This window comes from Lithobates pipiens, unplaced genomic scaffold (genome assembly GCF_037356315.1).
Source record: "Lithobates pipiens isolate NorthernLeopardFrog02 unplaced genomic scaffold, aLitPip1_a1.2 Scaffold_27, whole genome shotgun sequence".
NCBI classification, from domain to species: Eukaryota; Metazoa; Chordata; class Amphibia; order Anura; family Ranidae; genus Lithobates; species Lithobates pipiens.
Genome location: NW_027507788.1, coordinates 7,645,764 through 7,666,391, shown reverse-complemented (window position 1 = coordinate 7,666,391; position 20,628 = coordinate 7,645,764). Strand labels below are relative to the sequence as shown.

The 20,628-nt window shown below is 42.2% G+C and overlaps 1 protein-coding gene across 1 annotated transcript in view; it reads right to left on the bottom strand.

Annotated features, from left to right (window-relative positions):
* LOC143933470 (IgGFc-binding protein-like) overlaps window positions 1-20,056 on the bottom strand; it is an 81,838-nt gene extending 61,782 nt beyond the window's left edge. The window contains exons 1-2 of the mRNA XM_077456375.1: window positions 20,023-20,056; window positions 6,998-7,051 (exon numbers count right to left, since the gene is read on the bottom strand). Of these exons, the coding sequence (XP_077312501.1) occupies window positions 6,998-7,051; window positions 20,023-20,041 (73 nt within the window). The 5' untranslated portion in view covers window positions 20,042-20,056. The remainder of the gene's footprint in view (window positions 1-6,997; window positions 7,052-20,022) is intronic.
* Window positions 20,057-20,628: the final 572 nt, after the last annotated feature.

Genomic DNA, 20,628 nt, shown 5'->3' with positions numbered 1-20,628 from the left:
CAGTCGTCCAATGGCAGAGATGTTACTTCCTATTACAGCTGCCATGTACACAGGAAATTCTCAGCCTGTGTGCACGGCACTCGTCCTGCCTCCTCCCTCCAAGGCAGCTGGACTATATATCTTTTGTGACCCCGGCGCTGGGAGATCGCCGGGGGCCACAAAAGATGTATATGTTTAAATAACCAGGCGGGCCGTTCAAAACCGGACCGCGGGCCGCGATTGGCCCGCGGGCCGGACTTTGGACATGCCTGCCTTATATGGTCAACAAGATATGGAACCCCTTATATGGTCAACAAGATGTGGAACCCCTTATATGGTAAACAAGATGTGGAACCCCTTATATGGTCAACAAGATGTGGAACCCCTTATATGGTCAACAAGATGTGGAACCCCTTATATGGTCAACAAGATGTGGAACCCCTTATATGGTCAACAAGATGTGGAACCCCTTATATGGTCAACAAGATGTGGAACCCCCCCTTAAAATGATTGCGTTCAAGTGTTTCCAGTGAAAGATACTGTTCATACGCCAACATATAAAGACATTCTAGACTAGGCTTTCTCAACCTTTTAACCCTAGAGGAACCCCCAAAAATAATTTTCAGTTCTCGAGGAACCCTTACTAAAACCAATTCATCAGGGGTCAATAGGAACAATGCCCCTTATACTGGTGGGTCAATGGGAAGAATGTTCCCCTTAAAGTGATGCTCAGAATGCCACCCTTAAAGACAGCTAAAAAGATATTTGGATGTCATGCTGCTGGCTTTGCTAAGTGATGGTGAACCTTGAACTCTGTAGGCACCATCAAAAAAGGTGGTTCATCAGCCACAGCTCAAGGAACCCCCTAGCAACCTCTGGAGGAACCCCAGGGTTCCAGGGAACCCTGGTTGAGAATGGCTGCTCTAGATAGTTACGTTTGATTGTTTTCTCGGCACTCTGCCAAGGCTGTTGCCGAACCCAGCAGGGCCGATTCAAGGACCTTAGGGCAGGGGTTAACAAATTTGCTTGGAATCTAGGAGCCAGCTAAAAAAGTTAGGAGCCAGGTCCGTGACAGCGATCTGGACCTGTCCCTGGCCTGACATGGAGACGAGTGAGGGGAAGATAGCCCCCAGCCCCCCACATATGAGATCACCTCTCATTGGACACACCGCTCGAGTGCTAAATGGCCGCTGTGATCGGCCATTTAGCATGATCTGTGATTGGCTGTATCCAAGGGACACGGCCAACACAGAACTTCCCATGGCGGCGTGCAGAGGGGAAGTAAACAGGCTTTCCTCTCTATGTCGAATCTTTTCTCTCTATGTCAAATCTTTTCCCTCTATGTTGAATCTTTTCTCTCTATGTAGAATAATCTTGGACTAATAGAGTTAGGTTAGGCACATTCGACTTTTTTTGCTATTGTCTCTATAATGTTGAATCTTTTCTCTCTATGTCAAATCTTTTCTCTCTATGCCAAATCTTTTCTCTCTGTCGAATAATCTTGGACTAATAGAGTTGGGTTAGGCACATTCAACTTTTTTTGCTATTGTCTCTATAATGTCGAATCTTTTCTCTCTATGTCGAATCTTTTCTCTTTATGTCAAATCTTTTCTCTCTATGTAGAATAATCTTGGACTAATAGAGTTAGGTTAGGCACATTCGACTTTTTTTGCTATTGTCTCTATAATGTTGAATCTTTTCTCTCTATGCCGAATCTTTTCTCTCTGTCGAATAATCTTGGACTAATAGAGTTGGGTTAGGCACATTCAACTTTTTTTGCTATTGTCTCTATAATGTCGAATCTTTTCTCTCTATGTCGAATCTTTTCTCTTTATGCCGAATCTTTTCTCTCTATGTAGAATAATCTTGGACTAATAGAGTTAGGTTAGGCACATTCGACTTTTTTTGCTATTGTCTCTATAATGTTGAATATTTTCTCTCTATGTCAAATCTTTTCTCTCTATGTCGAATCTTTTCTCTTTATGTCAAATCTTTTCTCTCTGTCGAATAATCTTGGACTAATAGAGTTAGGTTAGGCACATTCGACTTTTTTTGCTATTGTCTCTATAATGTTGAATATTTTCTCTCTATGTCAAATCTTTTCTCTCTATGTCGAATCTTTTCTCTTTATGTCGAATCTTTTCTCTCTGTCGAATAATCTTGGACTAATAGAGTTAGGTTAGGCACATTCGACTTTTTTTGCTATTGTCTCTATAATGTTGAATCTTTTCTCTCTATGTCAAATCTCTTCTCTCTATGCCGAATCTTTTCTCTCTGTCGAATAATCTTGGACTAATAGAGTTAGGTTAGGCACATTCGACTTTTTTTGCTATTGTCTCTATAATGTTGAATCTTTTCTCTCTATGTCAAATCTTTTCTCTCTATGCCGAATCGTTTCTCTCTGTCGAATAATCTTGGACTAATAGAGTTAGGTTAGGCACATTCGACTTTTTTTGCTATTGTCTCTATAATGTTGAATCTTTTCTCTCTATGTCGAATCTTTTCTCTCTATGCCAAATCTTTTCTCTCTATGCCGAATCTTTTCTCTCTGTCGAATAATCTTGGACTAATAGAGTTAGGTTAGGCACATTCGACTTTTTTTGCTATTGTCTCTATAATGTTGAATCTTTTCTCTCTATGTCGAATCTTTTCTCTCTATGTCAAATCTTTTCCCTCTATGTCAAATCTTTTCTCTCTATGTAGAATAATCTTGGACTAATAGAGCTAAGGTTAGGCACATTCAACCTTTTTTGCTATTGTCTGTATAGTGTCGAATCTTTTCTCTCTATGTAAAATCTTTTCCCTTTATGTCAAATCTTTTCTCTCTATGTAGAATAATCTTGGACTAATAGAGTTAGGTTAGGCACATTCGACTTTTTTTGCTATTGTCTCTATAATGTTGAATCTTTTCTCTCTATGTCAAATCTTTTCTCTCTATGCCGAATCTTTTCTCTCTATGCCGAATCTTTTCTCTCTGTCGAATAATCTTGGACTAATAGAGTTAGGTTAGGCACATTCGACTTTTTTTGCTATTTTCTCTATAATGTTGAATCTTTTCTCTCTATGTCGAATCTTTTCTCTCTATGTCGAATCTTTTCTCTCTATGTAGAATAATCTTGGACTAATAGAGCTAAGGTTAGGCACATTCAACCTTTTTTGCTATTGTCTGTATATTGTCAAATCTTTTCTCTCTATGCCAAATCTTTTCTCTCTATGTCGAATCTTTTCTCACTATGTAGAATAATCTTGGACTAATAGAGTTAGGTTAGGCGCATTCAACTTTTTTTGCTATTGTCTCTATAATGTTGAATGTTTTCTCTTTATGTCGAATCTTTTCTCTCTATGTCAAATTTTTTCTCTCTATCTTTTCTCTCTCTATGTCGAATCTTTTCTCTCTATGTCAAATCTTTTCTCTCTATGTCGAATCTTTTCTCTCTATGTAGAATAATCTTGGACTAATAGAGTTAAGGTTAGGCACATTCAACCTTTTTTGCTATTGTCTGTATATTGTCGAATCTTTTCTCTCTATGTCAAATCTTTTCTCTCTATGTCAAATCTTTTCTCTCTATGTCAAATCTTTTCTCTCCATGTCGAATCTTTTCTCTCCATGCCGAATCTTTTCTCTCTATGTCAAATCTTTTCTCTCTATGTCGAATCTTTTCTCTCTATGTCGAATCTTTCCTCTCTATGTCGAATCTTTTCTCTCTATGTAGAATAATCTTGGACTAATAGAGTTAAGGTTAGGCACATTCGACCACAGGTTCTATGGGCACAGATCGCTATTGTCAGCGCCATGTCGAATCTCCTACCTATATCGATCTGTTGTCACAACGAAAAGGAAAATAAAGCATTCGTTTTTATGGAGATCTTTCGGTTTTTGGATTCTGCGCGTTCCGTTATCATTTGTTAAAACGAGAACGAAAATATCCGAAATTCGGATGAAAAACGAATGCACATGTCTAGCTACTCGTTCTGTAGTTAGAAATATTCTCAACCTTGGCTGTTTTTGTATATCATACAAAGACTGTGATTGGCAATGTTGTTATGGGCTGTATGAATTTTACTAAATACAAGTTTTCTTTGGATAAAAAAAAAAAAAAAAACAATGAGCAGAGACAGGCTCTTTTGAGACGTCACCCTGTCGTAGGTAAGGGAGAGGAGCGGGTTCGGAGAGGTGCTATGGGTTTGGGATGTTTTAAATGCTTGGCAACGGTGTTGTGTTGGCCCCTCGGTTTGCACGGCACTCCAGGAACTGCTCGGTGACGATCACTGTTTGTAAAAAAAAAAAACTTTTGCTCTAAACCTGTCAAAGCTGGCTGGATTGATGCCTCTTAAGCTCGGCGGCCCTTAAAGTATTTTAAAATGCTTACAGTTACAATAATTAAAGTCCCGGCGACACCCCCTCTGCTAACAAAGTGCTGTGGAAAATACCCAATAAAGGTATGAATAGCGACAAAGGCATTCATGAGAAAAAGACTTGTAAATCTGGTTGCTTTGTATTCGTTGCCATTGCAAACCTCTTCCAGTGAGATCTGGGTGAAATGTGATAAATCCGAGTTCTAGGTGGCCCTTCTATTAGCTGTTTGTATGTGAGGAATTCTATGGAGGGCGCTGCTACGGGGGGGCTGCAGGGGAACCGCGCCCCCCCCCCCCAATCCATACACCCAGCCTCCAATCTACATGCAGGGTGCCGGACGCATGGATTCCATGGGATATTTATTTATTTTTTTGATTAGAGTTTGAGGCTCTAATTGGCTTCAAAAAAAGGGCGGGCTCAGGACACAGTGAGCCCACCCAGTTGTGTGACGTTGGCAAATTAATATTCGCTAATGTCTTCCTGTAAGTCCTGATTGGAGGATTGGAGGAGAACTGACTGCCGGGACTCAAGGAGATGGCGGGAGGGGAAGGGGGAGCCGCCAAAGCCGCCACCTGGATGGGGTAAGTACAGAGCTGCTGAGGGGCCTGGCGGGTGACGGGTGAGCAAAGCGTCACTGGGGGGGTTAAGCGGCAATCGATTGTTCCAGCGTCGGGGGTGGGGGGTGGTTGGCAATTGAGCAGCAGCCGCCACTGGAGGAATCGCAATCCATTTTCTTCATGAACAGACCAGTTAGGGCCCCGCGTTCAGTCTGTTGTGATAAATTTAGTTGTTTCTTGGTTTACAAGATAAATCTACATCTGATGAAAGTGGATCTTTAAGCCTGGTACACACTATTGGTTTTTTTGGGGGTATTTTGTTCAACCCAACAGGTTGAACGAAAAAAAAAGGAAAAAAGTGAAAGCTCGGGAAGAGCCGCTGTACTAACTATGCCATGTAAGTACAGTGATCTCCCCCGCTGAGCTATTGTGTTCTGGCAGGGGGTCACCCCCCGCTAAGCGCACTGGTTGGCCATTGGCTGAGAGCGCTGATCAGGTGCCAATTGGCAGACGTTTTTTGGTCATGCCCCTTCAACAGAAGCCAGCCTAACGGCCAGCTTCTGTTGGACCAGCTGTTGTACACATGGGCTGAATGTTGCCCGATATTTGGCCTGTATGTACCGCCCTTTACCCCCCTCAAAGCCTTCATCTTTCAAACCCACCCCACCTCTTCGCAAATAGTGAGTTTTTTTTTTTTACCTTTTCTTATTAAAGTCGAATTTTCGGTACACTGTTCCTGCCTTCTTCACGTCCAGAGCTGGTCTATGAGCGTGACAATGTCAGGAACAGTCCACCACACAAGACCGTGGGGGGGGGGGGCAGGAGCATCAGGGACCCGTCTTGCACTGGGAGGATCGGCAGATTAGGTAAGTATATCTCCGCTCTCCTCACCTCTAGACAAAAATGAAGAACTAACCCCCTGAAGTGCGGGGACATCCCCACTGCATGGGGAAAAAAATGCTCCCTTTGCCTCCTGGAATATGTGTGTCACATATCCTACAAGGCGTAGCCTTTCATTCAGTAACGCAGGAGGATACTAATGATGGGGCACTATTCCTCCCAGTGATACTAATGATGGGGCACTATTCCTCCCACTGACACCAATGATGGGGCACTATTCCTCACACTGACACCAATGTTGGGGCACTATTCCTCCCACTGATACCAATGATGGGGCACTATTCCTGCCACTGACATCAATGATGGGAAACTATTCCTTCCACTGATACTAATGATGGGGCACTATTCCTCCCACTGATACCAATGATAGGGCACTATTCCTCTCACTGATACCAATGATGGGGCACTTTTCCTCCCACTGACACCAATGATGGGGCACTAGTCCTCCCACTGACACCAATGATGGGACACCATTCCTCCCACTGACACCAATGATGGGGCACTATTTCTTTCACTCAAACCAATGATGGGGCACTATTCCTCCCACTGACACCAATGATGGGGCACTATTCCTTTCACTCATACCAATTATGGGGCACTATTCCTCCCACTGACACCAATGATGGAGCACTATTCCACCCACTGATACCAATGATGGGGCACTCTTCCTCCCACTGACACCAATGATGGGGCACTATTCCTTCCACTGACACCAATGATGGGGCACCATTCCACCCACTGATACCAATGATGGGGCACTATTCCTCCTACTGACACCAATGATGGAGCACTATTCCTTCCACTGATACCAATGATGGGGCACTCTTCCTCCCACTGACACCAATGATGGGGTACTATTCCTTCCACTGACACCAATGATGGGGCACTATTCCACCCACTGATACCAATGATGGGGCACTCTTCCTCCCACTGACACCAATGATGGGGCACTCTTCCTCCCACTGACACCAATGATGGGGCACTATTCCTTCCACTGATACCAATGATGGGGCACTCTTCCTCCCACTGACACCAATGATGGGGACAACAGAGCTGTGTAATTTTCTACTTTTACTGACCACAGGCGGGCAAGACTAAAGTCTGAAGGACAGTAAATTGGCCCTTGGTTTAGAATATTTGGAGAACTCCAGTTTACAGCATTGCAAGAGCTATATAAAATTAATTAAAATAATAATATACTCACTATATCCAAGGCATACTAGGAGCAGGCAGCTCAAGACGTTAGGAGACCCCATCACTGGAAAAAATAAAAATAAATACGTTACCAAATGTATCTGGATATTGTTACATTTATAGTTTAAATGAGATAAATACACTCCACTTCCACTTGCATCAAAATAAAAGGCGTACAAAGTCTTACAGAATAACTCAGCTTGAGTAGAGAAGCCTGTCCCCTGCCAGCATGCTGCTGGAAAGGAGTCTTTCTCTTTATGCGGGAAGCAGTGGTCTCTCTGCAGAGGTCTGACACGCCCCCTCCCCCCCCCCCTGCCAAGTCAGACCAAAGTCACCAGAACGTGAACTTTGAACCCCCATCTAGTTCTTTCTTCACATTCTCAGAAGCTTCCCAGATGTGTGTTCAAAATTAGAATTTTTTTTTATCTTTTTTCACGGTTCCGTGGATGGCGGGTTTGTGTTCTTTACATTAAATAAATAGACTTTGGTGTTTTTAGGGTTTATTTGCCGGTACACAATGTAAAGAACGAGGAAATACAGCCCAGTGTTTTTATATAACAATATAGACAATGGTATATATATATATTTTTTTTTTTCTTTTTTTTTTTTCCGGGTCCCAACAAACATTCCTCAATTCAACAAGGAAGAATAAAAGAATAAAACAATCGAAATTATTGATCCGGCACGAAACGCGAATACTTCCTTGAGACAAAGGTCCTCTGAATAGCAAAGCCGAGCATTATACACAGAAGAAAGGAAATAAACACCAACATCTACAATAATACAAAAAGCCAACAAACCATTAAGTCATAGTGTAGCGCTAAAAGAAATATAAGTGACCTAATACATGATGATACGTGGTCATACAATATTTAACCAAACATTAAACACAAAAATCATAAACTGTGCAAAAAATACACCTTAAGTGCAAAAATTCATAAGTGTATAAAAAAGTCCACGAAAAAATAAAAGTCTCTATATAAATGTTGATCCAATCCAGACGTGAGATAAGGGTCACCATCCACCTTCTTTAAATGAAGCTAGCATGCAGACACCCTGTGATATTCCCGTCACCTTTTAAGATAAAGGCTTACCAGATGTAATGGATCCAAACGAATATACATTCGAAGGATCATACAGGCTTGTGCACTCGAATACGAGATTTCAGACGTAAATTATCCAGGGAAGTAACGAATCAAACTGCTCATACAGATGCCCCGGCTAGTTGTTATATCCTCAGCGGTAAAATCCAACTCAAAATGTTGAACCACACACACATTACATTCAATTGTCAATTTACATCTGGTAAGCCTTTATCTTAAAAGGTGACGGGAATATCACAGGGTGTCTGCATGCTAGCTTCATTTAAAGAAGGTGGATGGTGACCCTTATCTCACGTCTGGATTGGATCAACATTTATATAGAGACTTTTATTTTTTCGTGGACTTTTTTATACACTTATGAATTTTTGCACTTAAGGTGTATTTTTTGCACAGTTTATGATTTTTGTGTTTAATGTTTGGTTAAATATTGTATGACCACGTATCATCATGTATTAGGTCACTTATATTTCTTTTAGCGCTACACTATGACTTAATATTTGTTAATTATTCACTGTTTTATATCCTTGTGATTGTGTTAGCAGCTTTCTTTGGTTCCTTTTTTTGGATAGCGCAGTGTCACAGGATAACGTTTTTTAGCCAACAAACCATTCCCCGTGATCTCTTATTTAGCATTTTATCTTCTCGCAGTTCCGTGTATGACGCGTTTTTTTTTTTTTTTGCTCTTTATATTAACCTCTGGCCAAATATGTAATGCAAATATGTGGCAGCAAGGAAGGGCTTTTCTATAAAAGTGACCTAGGTGGCTCTAGAGCCTTCTCCGTCACTTAAATGTGGCTTAGCAAGAGGCTCCGCCCTATGCGTTTCATCAAAAAAAGAGTGTTCTTTAGTATGCACATAGCGATTGGTGGGAATAATTGCATGCTTGTTCATGATTTTTGTTATCTCTATTCATATTATTATTATTATTATTATTATTATTATTATTATTATTATTATTATTATTGTTATTATTATTATACGCAAATTATATAGTGCCAGCAGTTTAAGCAGTGCTTTCCAATGTATAGGGGGGAGACAACACAATTACAGTACAATACAAAAGGTACAGGAGGGCCCGGCTCGTAGACGGAGATCACTTAAATGTGGCTTAGCAAGAGGCTCCGCCCTATGCGTTTCGTCAAAAAAAGAGTGTTCTTTAGTATGCACATAGCGATTGGTGGGACTAATTGCATGCTTGTTCATGATTTTTGATATCTCTATTCATATTATTATTATTATTGTTATTATTATTATACGCGAATTATATAGTGCCAGCAGTTTAAGCAGTGCTTTCCAATGTATAGGGGGGGACAACACAATTACAGTACAATACAAAAGGTACAGGAGGGCCCGGCTCGTAGAGCTTACTTTGTAAAGGGAGGGGGGTGGTGGTATAAAAGGTAATAGCTGCAGAGAATGATTTGATGGGGGTTCATATATTTATTTATGTTGTGGAAGAGCTTTTCTATAAAAGTGACCTAGGTGGCTCTAGAGCCGTCTCCGTCACTTAAATGTGGCTTAGCAAGAGGCTCCGCCCTATGCGTTTCGTCAAAAAAAGGAGTGTTCTTTAGTATGCACATAGCGATTGGTGGGAATAATTGCATGCTTGTTCAAGATTTTTGATATCTCTATTCATATTATTATTATTATTCATATTATTATTATTATTATACACAATTTATATAACGCCAGCAGTATATGCAGCGCTTTCCAATGTATAGGGGGACAACACAATTACAGTACAATACAAAAGGTACAGGAGGGCCCGGCTCATAGAGCTTACATTCTAAAGGGAGGGGGGGTGGTGGTATAAAAGGTAATAGCTCCAGAGAATGATTTGATGGGGGTTCATATATTTATTTATGTTGTGGAAGGGCTTTTCTATAAAAGTGACCTAGGTGGCTCTAGAGCTTCTCCGTCACTTAAATGTGGCTTAGCAAGAGGCTCCGCCCTATGCGTTTCGTAAAAAAAAAAGGGTTCTTGAGTATGCACATAGCCATTGGTGGGAATAATTGCATGCTTGTTCAAGATTTTTGATATCTCTATTCATATTATTATTATACACGATTTATATAACGCCAGCAGTTTACGCAGTGCTTTCCAATGTATAGGGGGAGACAGCACAATTACAGTACAATACAAAAGGTACAGGAGGGCCCGGCTCATAGAGCTTACATTCTAAAGGGAGGGGGGTGGTGGTATAAAAGGTAATAGCTCCAGAGAATGATTTGATGGGGGTTCATATATTTATTTATGTTGTGGAAGGGCTTTTCTATAAAAGTGACCTAGGTGGCTCTAGAGCTTCTCCGTCACTTAAATGTGGCTTAGCAAGAGGCTCCGTCCTATGCGTTTCGTCAAAAAAAAGTGTTCTTGAGTTTGCACATAGCGATTGGTGGGAATAATTGCATGCTTGTTCATGATTTTTGATATCTCTATTCATATTATTATTATTATTATTAAAGTGGTTCTGCACCTTTAAACAAAAATATTAAAAGCCAGCAGCTACAAATATTGCAGCTGCTGACTTTTAATAAATTTACACTTACCTGTCCCAGGGTCCAGCGATGTCGGCGGCAGATGACGAGCAATCGCTCGTCTCTCTGCTGCCCCCCTGCCGCCATCCTCTGTCATTGAGTCGGGAAGTGAAGTATTGCGGCTTCACTGCCCGGTTCCCTACTGCGCATGCGCGAGTAGTGCTGCGCATCTCCACTGGTCCCCGAGGTGTCCTGGGAACTGTGTGTTTCGCAGAACACAATGGGGGGGGCGGGGCATCTGCGGCTAGTTGTGGCTAGCTTGTCCCGGAAGTGGGTGCAGATACCTGGATTATCCAGGTATCTGCACCCCCCTCCCCCCCTGAAAGGTAACAATTGCGGCACCAGAGGGGGGAGGGATCAGATGAGCGGAACTTCCACTTCAGGGTGGAGGTCCGCTTTACATTTATATAACGTCAGCAGTTTACGCAGCGCTTTCCAATGTATAGGGGGGGGGGAACAACACAATTACAGTACAATACAAAAGGTACAGGAGGGCCCGGCTCGTAGAGCTTACTTTCTAAAGGGAGGGGGGTGGTGGTATAAAAAGTAATAGCTGCAGAGAATGATTTGATGGGGGTTCATATATTTATTTATGTCGTGGAAGGGCTTTTCTATAAAAGTGACCTAGGTGGCTCTAGTGCTTCTCCCTCACTTAAATGTGGCTTAGCAAGAGGCTCCGCCCTATGCGTTTCGTCAAAAAGACTTGTCTTGAGTATGCACATAGCGATTGGTGGGAATAATTGCATGCTTGTTGATTGTTGAGAGAATGATTTGATGGGGGTTCATATATTTATTTATGTTGTTTATTGATTGAGGAATATTAATGAAACTTAAGGATTCAACTATTCAAGCACGATCTTTGCTTAAATAGTTGCATTGGAGGACTGGGGAGACATTGGGGGTCTGATAGAGCACCTGTCACCCGCACATGCTGCTGCAGTCCCCAGCTTGGTACTGGCCTTAAGAACTGGCAAAGGCCTTGTCGTTAAAAGTGACCCGGGTGGCTCTAGAGTCCATTCATCCTTTATAATTGGCTGAACTACATGGACTTGTGTCTTGTTCAACCAGACTTACTATGTAACCATATGGAACTAAGAAGAAAGAAAGAAAAAAGGCAAGGAAAGAGTAAAAAAGAAAAGAAAGAAAGAAGGCAAGGAAAGAGTAAAAAAGAAAAGAAAGAAAGAAGGCAAGGAAAGAGTAAAAAAGAAAAGAAAGAAAGAAAGCAAGGAAAGAGAAAAAAAAAAGAAAGAAAGAAAGCAAGGAAAGAGAAAAAAAAAAGAAAGAAAGAAGGCAAGGAAAGAGAAAAAAAGGAAGAAAAGAAAGAAGAGACAAGGAAAGAGAAAAAAATGAAAGAAGGCAAGGAAAGAGAAAAAAGGAAAGAAAGAAATAGAGAAAGAAAAAAGGAAAGAGGAAGAAAGAAAGAAAGAAAGAAAGAAAGAAAGAAAGAAAGAAAGAAAGAAAGAAAGAAAGAAGACAAGGAAAGAGAAAAAAAGAAAAAGAAAGAAAGAAAGAAAAATAGAAGGAAAGATAAAGTTGAATTGTGTATATATCTAAACTTGTTGAATAATTTGACAGATAGATAGTTCCCTTCACTGGAACTAACCAGTGGAGGGGGGGATTATGGTGTGGGGGTTGTTTATCATGGGTTGGCCCCTTAGTTCCAGTGAAGGGAACTCTTAAGTCGTCAGCATACTAAGACATTTTGGACAATTTCATGCTCCCAACTTTGTGGGAACAGTTTGGGGGCGGCCCCTTCCTGTTCCAACATGACTGCCCACCAGTGCACAAAGCAAGGTCCATAAAGACATAGATGAGTGAGTTTGGGGTGGAGGAACTTGACTGGCATGCGTCCTGACCTCAACCCCATAGAACACCACCTTTGGGATGAATTTGAGCGGAGACTGTGAGCCAGGCCTACTCGTCCAACATCAGTGCCTGACCTCTCAAATGGACTTCTGGAAGAATGGTCAAACATTCCCATAGACACCCTCCTAAACCTTGTGGACAGCCTTCCCAGAAGAGTTGAAGCTGTTATAGCTGCAATAGGTGGGCCAACCCAATATTCAACCCTACGGAATAAGACCAGGACGCCATTAAAGTTCATGTTTGTGTAAAGGCAGGCTTCCCAATACATTTGGCAATATCGTGTATTTTGTATGTTTGGTTTGTATCTAATGTGTGTTGATATTATGGGAGTTCAAAGATATTCTTCTTTTTTTTTTCATCTTGACCGAAACGCTCTTTCCCCTCAAATGGGTGTTGGAATTTGTTATGGTCAAACACTCCCACCCACCAGTAAATCCCCACCGTGACGCACATTATTATTCTCTGTGCCCAGGGTGAAATATCATATTTCATAATTCCTACAGTGTCAAGATCTTTAAAGAATGTTTTTAAAGTCGACTTAAAACACTTTGTTAAAATAGACATTTCCTTTATTCTTTGTTTTCCCTCTTTTTTTTTTTTCTGTTAATGTTTCAACTTCATTTATAACTTTTAAGTCCCAACACAACACCGAGGAATTCTGCCGGGCTTCACCCTTGTACAGTATTGGTGTAACCACATAAAACACAGATTGATGTCCATTATCTGCTTTTTTTTTTTTTTTTTTTATGGTCCTTTACGTTATTTACCCAAGTTGGGTTGTTGAAATAAGAGTGTGAAATCCGCTGCGTCTAATACCTTCTTCATGAATGAGTCACTCGATCTACGAGACGTTCCACCCCATCGGAAAGATCTTGACATAAGACTGATATGAAGGTTACAGTTTATATGTGTGATATTCATATCCAGGGCTGGACTGGGTCAGAAATTTGGCCCTGGACTTCATCCAGACCGGCCCACTTACATTTTGAGTGTCCCATCAGCACTCCCTTACATCAGAGTGTCCAATCACCAGCCCCCTTACAACAGAGTGTCCCATGAGCAGCCCCCTTACATCAGAGTGTCCCACCACCAGCCCCCTTACATCAGAGTGTCCCATGAAGTGTCCCATCAGCACCCCCTTACATCAGAGTGTCCCATCAGCACCCCCTTACGTCAGAGTGTCCCATCAGCACCCCCTTACGTCAGAGTGTCCCATGAGCATCCCCCTTAAGTCAGAGTGTCCCATGAGCACCCCCTTACATCAGAGTGTCCCATCAGCACCCCTTACATCAGAGTGTCCCATGAGCAGCCCCCTTACATCAGAGTGTCCCACCACCAGCCCCCTTACATCAGAGTGTCCCACCACCAGCCCCCTTACATCAGAGTGTCCCATGAAGTGTCCCATCAGCACCCCCTTACATCAGAGTGTCCCATCAGCACCCCCTTACGTCAGAGTGTCCCACCACCAGCCCCCTTACATCAGAGTGTCCCATGAAGTGTCCCATCAGCACCCCCTTACATCAGAGTGTCCCATGAGCACCCCCTTACATCAGAGTGTCCCATCAGCACCCCTTACATCAGAGTGTCCTATGAGCAGCCCCCTTACATCAGAGTGTCCCATGAGCAGCCCCCTTACATCAGAGTGTCCCATCAGCACCCCCTTACATCAGAGTGTCCCATCAGCAGCCCCCTTACATCAGAGTGTCGCATCAGCACCCCCTTACATCAGATTGTCCCATCAGCAGCCCCCTTACATCAGAGTGTCCCATCAACAGCCCCCTTACATCAGAGTGTCCCATCAGCAGCCCCCTTACATCAGAGTGTCCCATCAGCACCCCCTTACATCAGAGTGTTCCATCAGCAGCCTCCTTACATCAAAGTGTCCCATCAGCACCCCCTTACATCAGAGTGTCCCATCAGCAGCCCCCTTACATCAGAGTGGCCCACTGAGCCATCGGCCCACCGGGAAACTCCCTGTAGTCCCAATGGCCAGTACATGCCTGTTCATATCTCTTGTCAAGATATCTATGGGGAAACGTTCTAATGATGCCTTCAGGCCTTAGCTATTGAACGTTGGGTTAACCTCAAACCGGCCGCTGAAGCTACCTATTTCAGAAGAGACATTTTTTTTTGTCCTGCCTTCGGTTCACACATCTTCAGTAAACAGCTCCGAGCATCAACTGCCAATGACCTTGGTCGACTCATACCTCGCATTTTTACCCAGAATGAGAAAAAAATTCTTACCATTTACTATTATGTCAAGATTGATCAATTATAAATTGTTTGGATTTTTCCAGAATACTGTACGTGCATAAAAATGTGTCCATTCTATAGATGTGTCCAGTGCTGGGACAAAGTCACCCAGCGCCCAGGGCAAAGATGCCAAACTGCGCCCCCCTTTCCCTTAGGGTTAGGGTCAGGGTTCCCCCTACCCCTGCAATAGACCATTGCGCCAGGGGCAGCCGTCCCTCCTGCCAACTCCTTGTCTCGGGCCCTGGATGTGTCCATTCTGGAGGAACCCTGGTTGAGAATCACTCAATAGAAGAAAAAAGATGAGCGAAAAAGAAAACTAGACAAGAAAGCATAGCCCAAGGAGCTGCAGAAGAGAACCACCAATCGATCCGAAAGAGGTAAGACAGCTGTCAACCCATTAGTAGGTCCAGAAGCTCCGAAGATTCTCTGTACATATTCCAGGAGAGCCACATACGATGACACCGTTCTTAGGTCAGAAGGAATTCCATGCATTCAATGTGATCCATCTCCTCCACCCATTCCATCAAAGATGGAATACAAGCCGTATGCCAATAGCGGGGGATCACCAGTCTGGCGGCCCTCAAACAATGACGTAGAACAGTGATTCTCAACCAGGGTTCCTCCAGAGGTTGTAGGGGTTCCTTCAGCATTGGGCAATTTCTGCCTCTCAGATAAGTTCCCACTGACACCATTGATCTTTTTTAGCTATCTGTTTAGCTATTAGCTATCTCTTTTAGCTAAGGAGGTAATTCTTCCCAATGACCACAAGTGTAAGGACCGTTCTTCCCACTGACCATCACACTAATGTATCATGAGTTGTAGATTTCAAATTTGTAGCAGGGGGTTCCCCGAGACCGGAGAACTATTTTAAGGGTTCCTCTGTGTTTGAAAAGGTTGAGAAAGGCTGCTATAGAGATTTATGCAACTTTAACAGGAATCCATACTACTACTTGAACCTGTTTAACCCTTTGATCGGCCCTGATGTTAACTCCTTCCCAGCTAGTGTCATTAGTACAGTGACAGTGTATATTTTTTTAGCACTGGTCACTATAATAATGTCCCTTTTTTGGTTCAATAGGCTTCAATGGAGAAGATCTCATTTCTCAGATCTCATATTTACACTATAATGCAATAAAATATATATTTTTTTAAAAATGAGAACAATGCTCCTTCCATTGGTGATCAGTGGGAAGAATGCCCCTTACTGCATATTAGTGGTCAGTGAGAAGAATGTTCCTTACATTGGTGATCAGTGAGAAGAATGTTCCTTACATTGGTGATCAGTGAGAAGAATGTTCCTTACATTGGTGATCAGTGAGAAGAATGTTCCTTACATTGGTGATCAGTGAGAAGAATGTTCCTTACATTGGTGATCAGTGAGAAGAATGTTCCTTACATTGGTGATCAGTGGGAAGAATGTTCCTTACATTGGTAATCAGTGGGAAGAATGTTCCTTACATTGGTGATCAGTGAGAAGAATGTTCCTTACATTGGTGATCAGTGGGAAGAATGTTCCTTACATTGGTGATCAGTGAGAAGAATGTTCCTTACATTGGTGATCAGTGAGAAGAATGTTCCTTACATTGGTGATCAGTGAGAAGAATGTTCCTTACATTGGTGATCAGTGAGAAGAATGTTCCTTACATTGGTGATCAGTGAGAAGAATGTTCCTTATATTGATGGTCAGTGAGAAGAATGTTCCTTACATTGGTGATCAGTGGGAAGAATGTTCCTTACATTGGTGGCCGGTGAGAAGAATGTTCCTTACATTGGTGATCAGTGAGAAGAATGTTCCTTACATTGATGATCAGTGAGAAGAATGTTCCTTACATTGGTGATCAGTGAGAAGAATGTTCCTTACATTGGTGATCAGTGAGAAGAATGTTCCTTACATTGGTGATCAGTGAGAAGAATGTTCCTTACATTGGTGATCAGTGAGAAGAATGTTCCTTACATTGATGATCAGTGAGAAGAATGTTCCTTACATTGGTGATCAGTGAGAAGAATGTTCCTTACATTGGTGATCAGTGAGAAGAATGTTCCTTACATTGGTGATCAGTGGGAAGAATGTTCCTTACATTGGTGATCAGTGGGAAGAATGTTCCTTACATTGGTGATCAGTGAGAAGAATGTTCCTTACATTGGTGATCAGTGAGAAGAATGTCCCTTACATTGGTGATCGGTGAGAAGAATGTTCCTTACATTGGTGATCAGTGACAAGAATGTTCCTTACATTGGTGATCAGTGACAAGAATGTTCCTTACATTGGTGATCGGTGAGAAGAATGTTCCTTACATTGGTGATCAGTGAGAAGAATGTTCCTTACATTGGTGATCAGTGAGAAGAATGTTCCTTACATTGGTGATCAGTGAGAAGAATGTTCCTTACATTGGTAATCAGTGGGAAGAATGTTCCTTACATTGGTGATCAGTGAGAAGAATGTTCCTTACATTGGTGATCGGTGAGAAGAATGTTCCTTACATTGGTGATCAGTGAGAAGAATGTTCCTTACATTGGTGATCAGTAAGAAGAATGTTCCTTACATTGGTGATCAGTGGGAAGAATGTTCCTTACATTGGTGATCAGTGAGAAGAATGTTCCTTACATTGGTGATCAGTGAGAAGAATGTTCCTTACATTGGTGATCAGTGGGAAGAATGTTCCTTACATTGGTGATCAGTGAGAAGAATGTTCCTTACATTGGTGATCAGTGAGAAGAATGTTCCTTACATTGGTGATCAGTGAGAAGAATGTCCCTTACATTGGTGATCAGTGGGAAGAATGTTCCTTACATTGGTGATCAGTGAGAAGAATGTTCCTTACATTGGTGATCAGTGGGAAGAATGTTCCTTACATTGGTGGTAAGAATGCCACCCTTAGAAACAGCTCAAAGAAAAAGATCAATGGTGTTGTGCAGCTGGCTGGCAGATGGCCCCAGAACTATGCAGGCACCATAAGATCAGAGGTAAATTGGTCACAGCTGAAGGAACCACATCAACCTCTGAAGGTACCCCTAGCAACCTCTGAAGGAACCCCTATAAACCCCTGAAGAAACCCCTATAAACCCCTGAAGGAACCCCTATAAACCCCTGAAGGAACCCCCATCAACCTCTGAAATAACCCCCATCAACCTCTGAAATAACCCCCATCAACCTCTGAAATAACCCCTATCAACCTCTAAAGGAACTCTCATCAAACCCTGAAGGAACCCCTATCAACCTCTGAAGGAACCCCCATCCAACTCTGAAGGAACCCCTATAAACCCCTGAAGGAACCCCCATCAACCTCTGAAATAACCCCCATCAACCTCTGAAATAACCCCTATCAACCTCTAAAGGAACTCTCATCAAACCCTGAAGGAACCCCTATCAACCTCTGAAGGTACCCCTAGCAACCTCTGAAGGAACCCCTATAAACCCCTGAAGAAACCCCTATAAACCCCTGAAGGAACCCCTATAAACCTCTGAAGGAACCCCCATCAACCTCTGAAGGAACCCCCATCAACCTCTGAAGGAACCCCCATCAACCTCTGAAGGAACCCCCATCAACCTCTGAAATAACCCCCATCAACCTCTGAAATAACCCCCATCAACCTCTGAAATAACCCCTATCAACCTCTGAAATAACCCCTATCAACCTCTAAAGGAACTCTCATCAAACCCTGAAGGAACCCCTATCAACCTCTGAAGGAACCCCCATCCAACTCTGAAGGAACCCCTATAAACCCCTGAAGGAACCCCCATCAACCTCTGAAATAACCCCCATCAACCTCTGAAATAACCCCCATCAACCTCTGAAATAACCCCCATCAACCTCTGAAATAACCCCCATCAACCTCTGAAATAACCCCTATCAACCTCTAAAGGAACTCTCATCAAACCCTGAAGGAACCCCTATCAACCTCTGAAGGTACCCCTAGCAACCTCTGAAGGAACCCCTATAAACCCCTGAAGAAACCCCTATAAACCCCTGAAGGAACCCCTATAAACCCCTGAAGGAACCCCTATAAACCCCTGAAGGAACCCCTATCAACCTCTGAAGGAACCCCCATCAACCTCTGAAGGAACCCCCATCAACCTCTGAAATAACCCCCATCAACCTCTGAAATAACCCCCATCAACCTCTGAAATAACCCCTATCAACCTCTAAAGGAACTCTCATCAAACCCTGAAGGAACCCCTATCAACCTCTGAAGGTACCCCTAGCAACCCCTGAAGAAACCCCTATAAACCCCTGAAGGAACCCCTATAAACCCCTGAAGGAACCCCTATAAACCCCTGAAGGAACCCCTATCAACCTCTGAAGGAACCCCCATCAACCTCTGAAGGAACCCCCATCAACCTCTGAAGGAACCCCCATCAACCTCTGAAATAACCCCCATCAACCTCTGAAATAACCCCTATCAACCTCTAAAGGAACTCTCATCAAACCCTGAAGGAACCCCTATCAACCTCTGAAGGAACCCCCATCCAACTCTGAAGGAACCCCTATAAACCCCTGAAGGAACCCCCATCAACCTCTGAAATAACCCCCATCAACCTCTGAAATAACCCCCATCAACCTCTGAAATAACCCCTATCAACCTCTAAAGAAACTCTCATCAAACCCTGAAGGAACCCCTATCAACCTCTGAAGGAACCCCTATCCAACTCTGAAGGAACCCCTATCAACCTCTGAAGGAACCCTGGTTGATAATGGCTGCATTGGAGCATTCAGTATTATCATGACGGGATTGAAAAATTTGAAACCCCTTTTTTTTTTCTTTTGGAAAAACCTTGAAAATGTCTGTAATTTTGTCGTGCCAATGTTTCAAATTCAACGTTCGATTTCTGGATGTGCCTACCAGTAAATAAAATTTTTTTTCCCCCAAAATGAAAACTATATTCATAGCCAGAATTTCCTTTGCTCGAGAGAAAAAAAATATTCCATCCTCTTTAGATTTTTGGTTGAAAATAATCTACAGTTTGATAACATTTTGATTCAACAAAAACCGAACAATCGCTCTAGAAATTCTTTGATGAAATTCTACCCGTGTACAGTCAGCTTTTGTTTTGTTTGTTTTTCTCATAAAATCATATTTTTTTTAAAAATCTTGCAGGAAGCTATTTCTACTAAAACAAACCAAAAATTAAGCAAATAAATTTCAAGACAAACTTTACAAATCCTAAGCCTGTAGCTACAAAAACAACCAAAAAAGGAAGATTGTTATAGATATGATTTAGTGTTGACTGCAGAAGATAAGGAGAAGTCATTTGAGCAATCGATCAAAGATTGTCTTACCTTTGGCTGCCTTCCCCATCTGAAGCCCATGGCCTTTGCCTCTTCAGTTTTATTGCAGTTCCTCCAACCATGCCCCGCGTGATAAACCTGTCCCTCCGGTCTGTCCATGGCGAGGACAAGGAAATGCCTTTGTCTTGCGTTCAACTTGTCAAAGGGATTTTTTTCAAACTTGCAGTCATGGATGTAGTGGCCATTTTTTTAAATGTGGTATGATACAATTACGGTAATAGATATAATACATACATAAAAAAAAAAAAACTATTGTTAGGCGCTTAATATATACTTGGGGTTTGTGCCTCCTTCTATTATTCCCTCCCAGGTGTAAAAAAATATACTTTTATCTGAGTATATACCAAATTCACTTGTGATTACTCACTCTATACTCTCAATGAAAAATCATCACCCAAAGTAACCCCCTACTATCTCCAAAAAAAACAAACACTATTTACAATATAAACCATAAATTCTGTGTGACTTTATATATCATTTAACTTTAGTCCTTATTATACAATGGTTCTTTCAATCGGGTCCAGCTGTTTCAATTCAATTCCCATTCATCTTCTGATGAATATTCCACATGTGTCACCAAAGGAAAACAAAAATCGT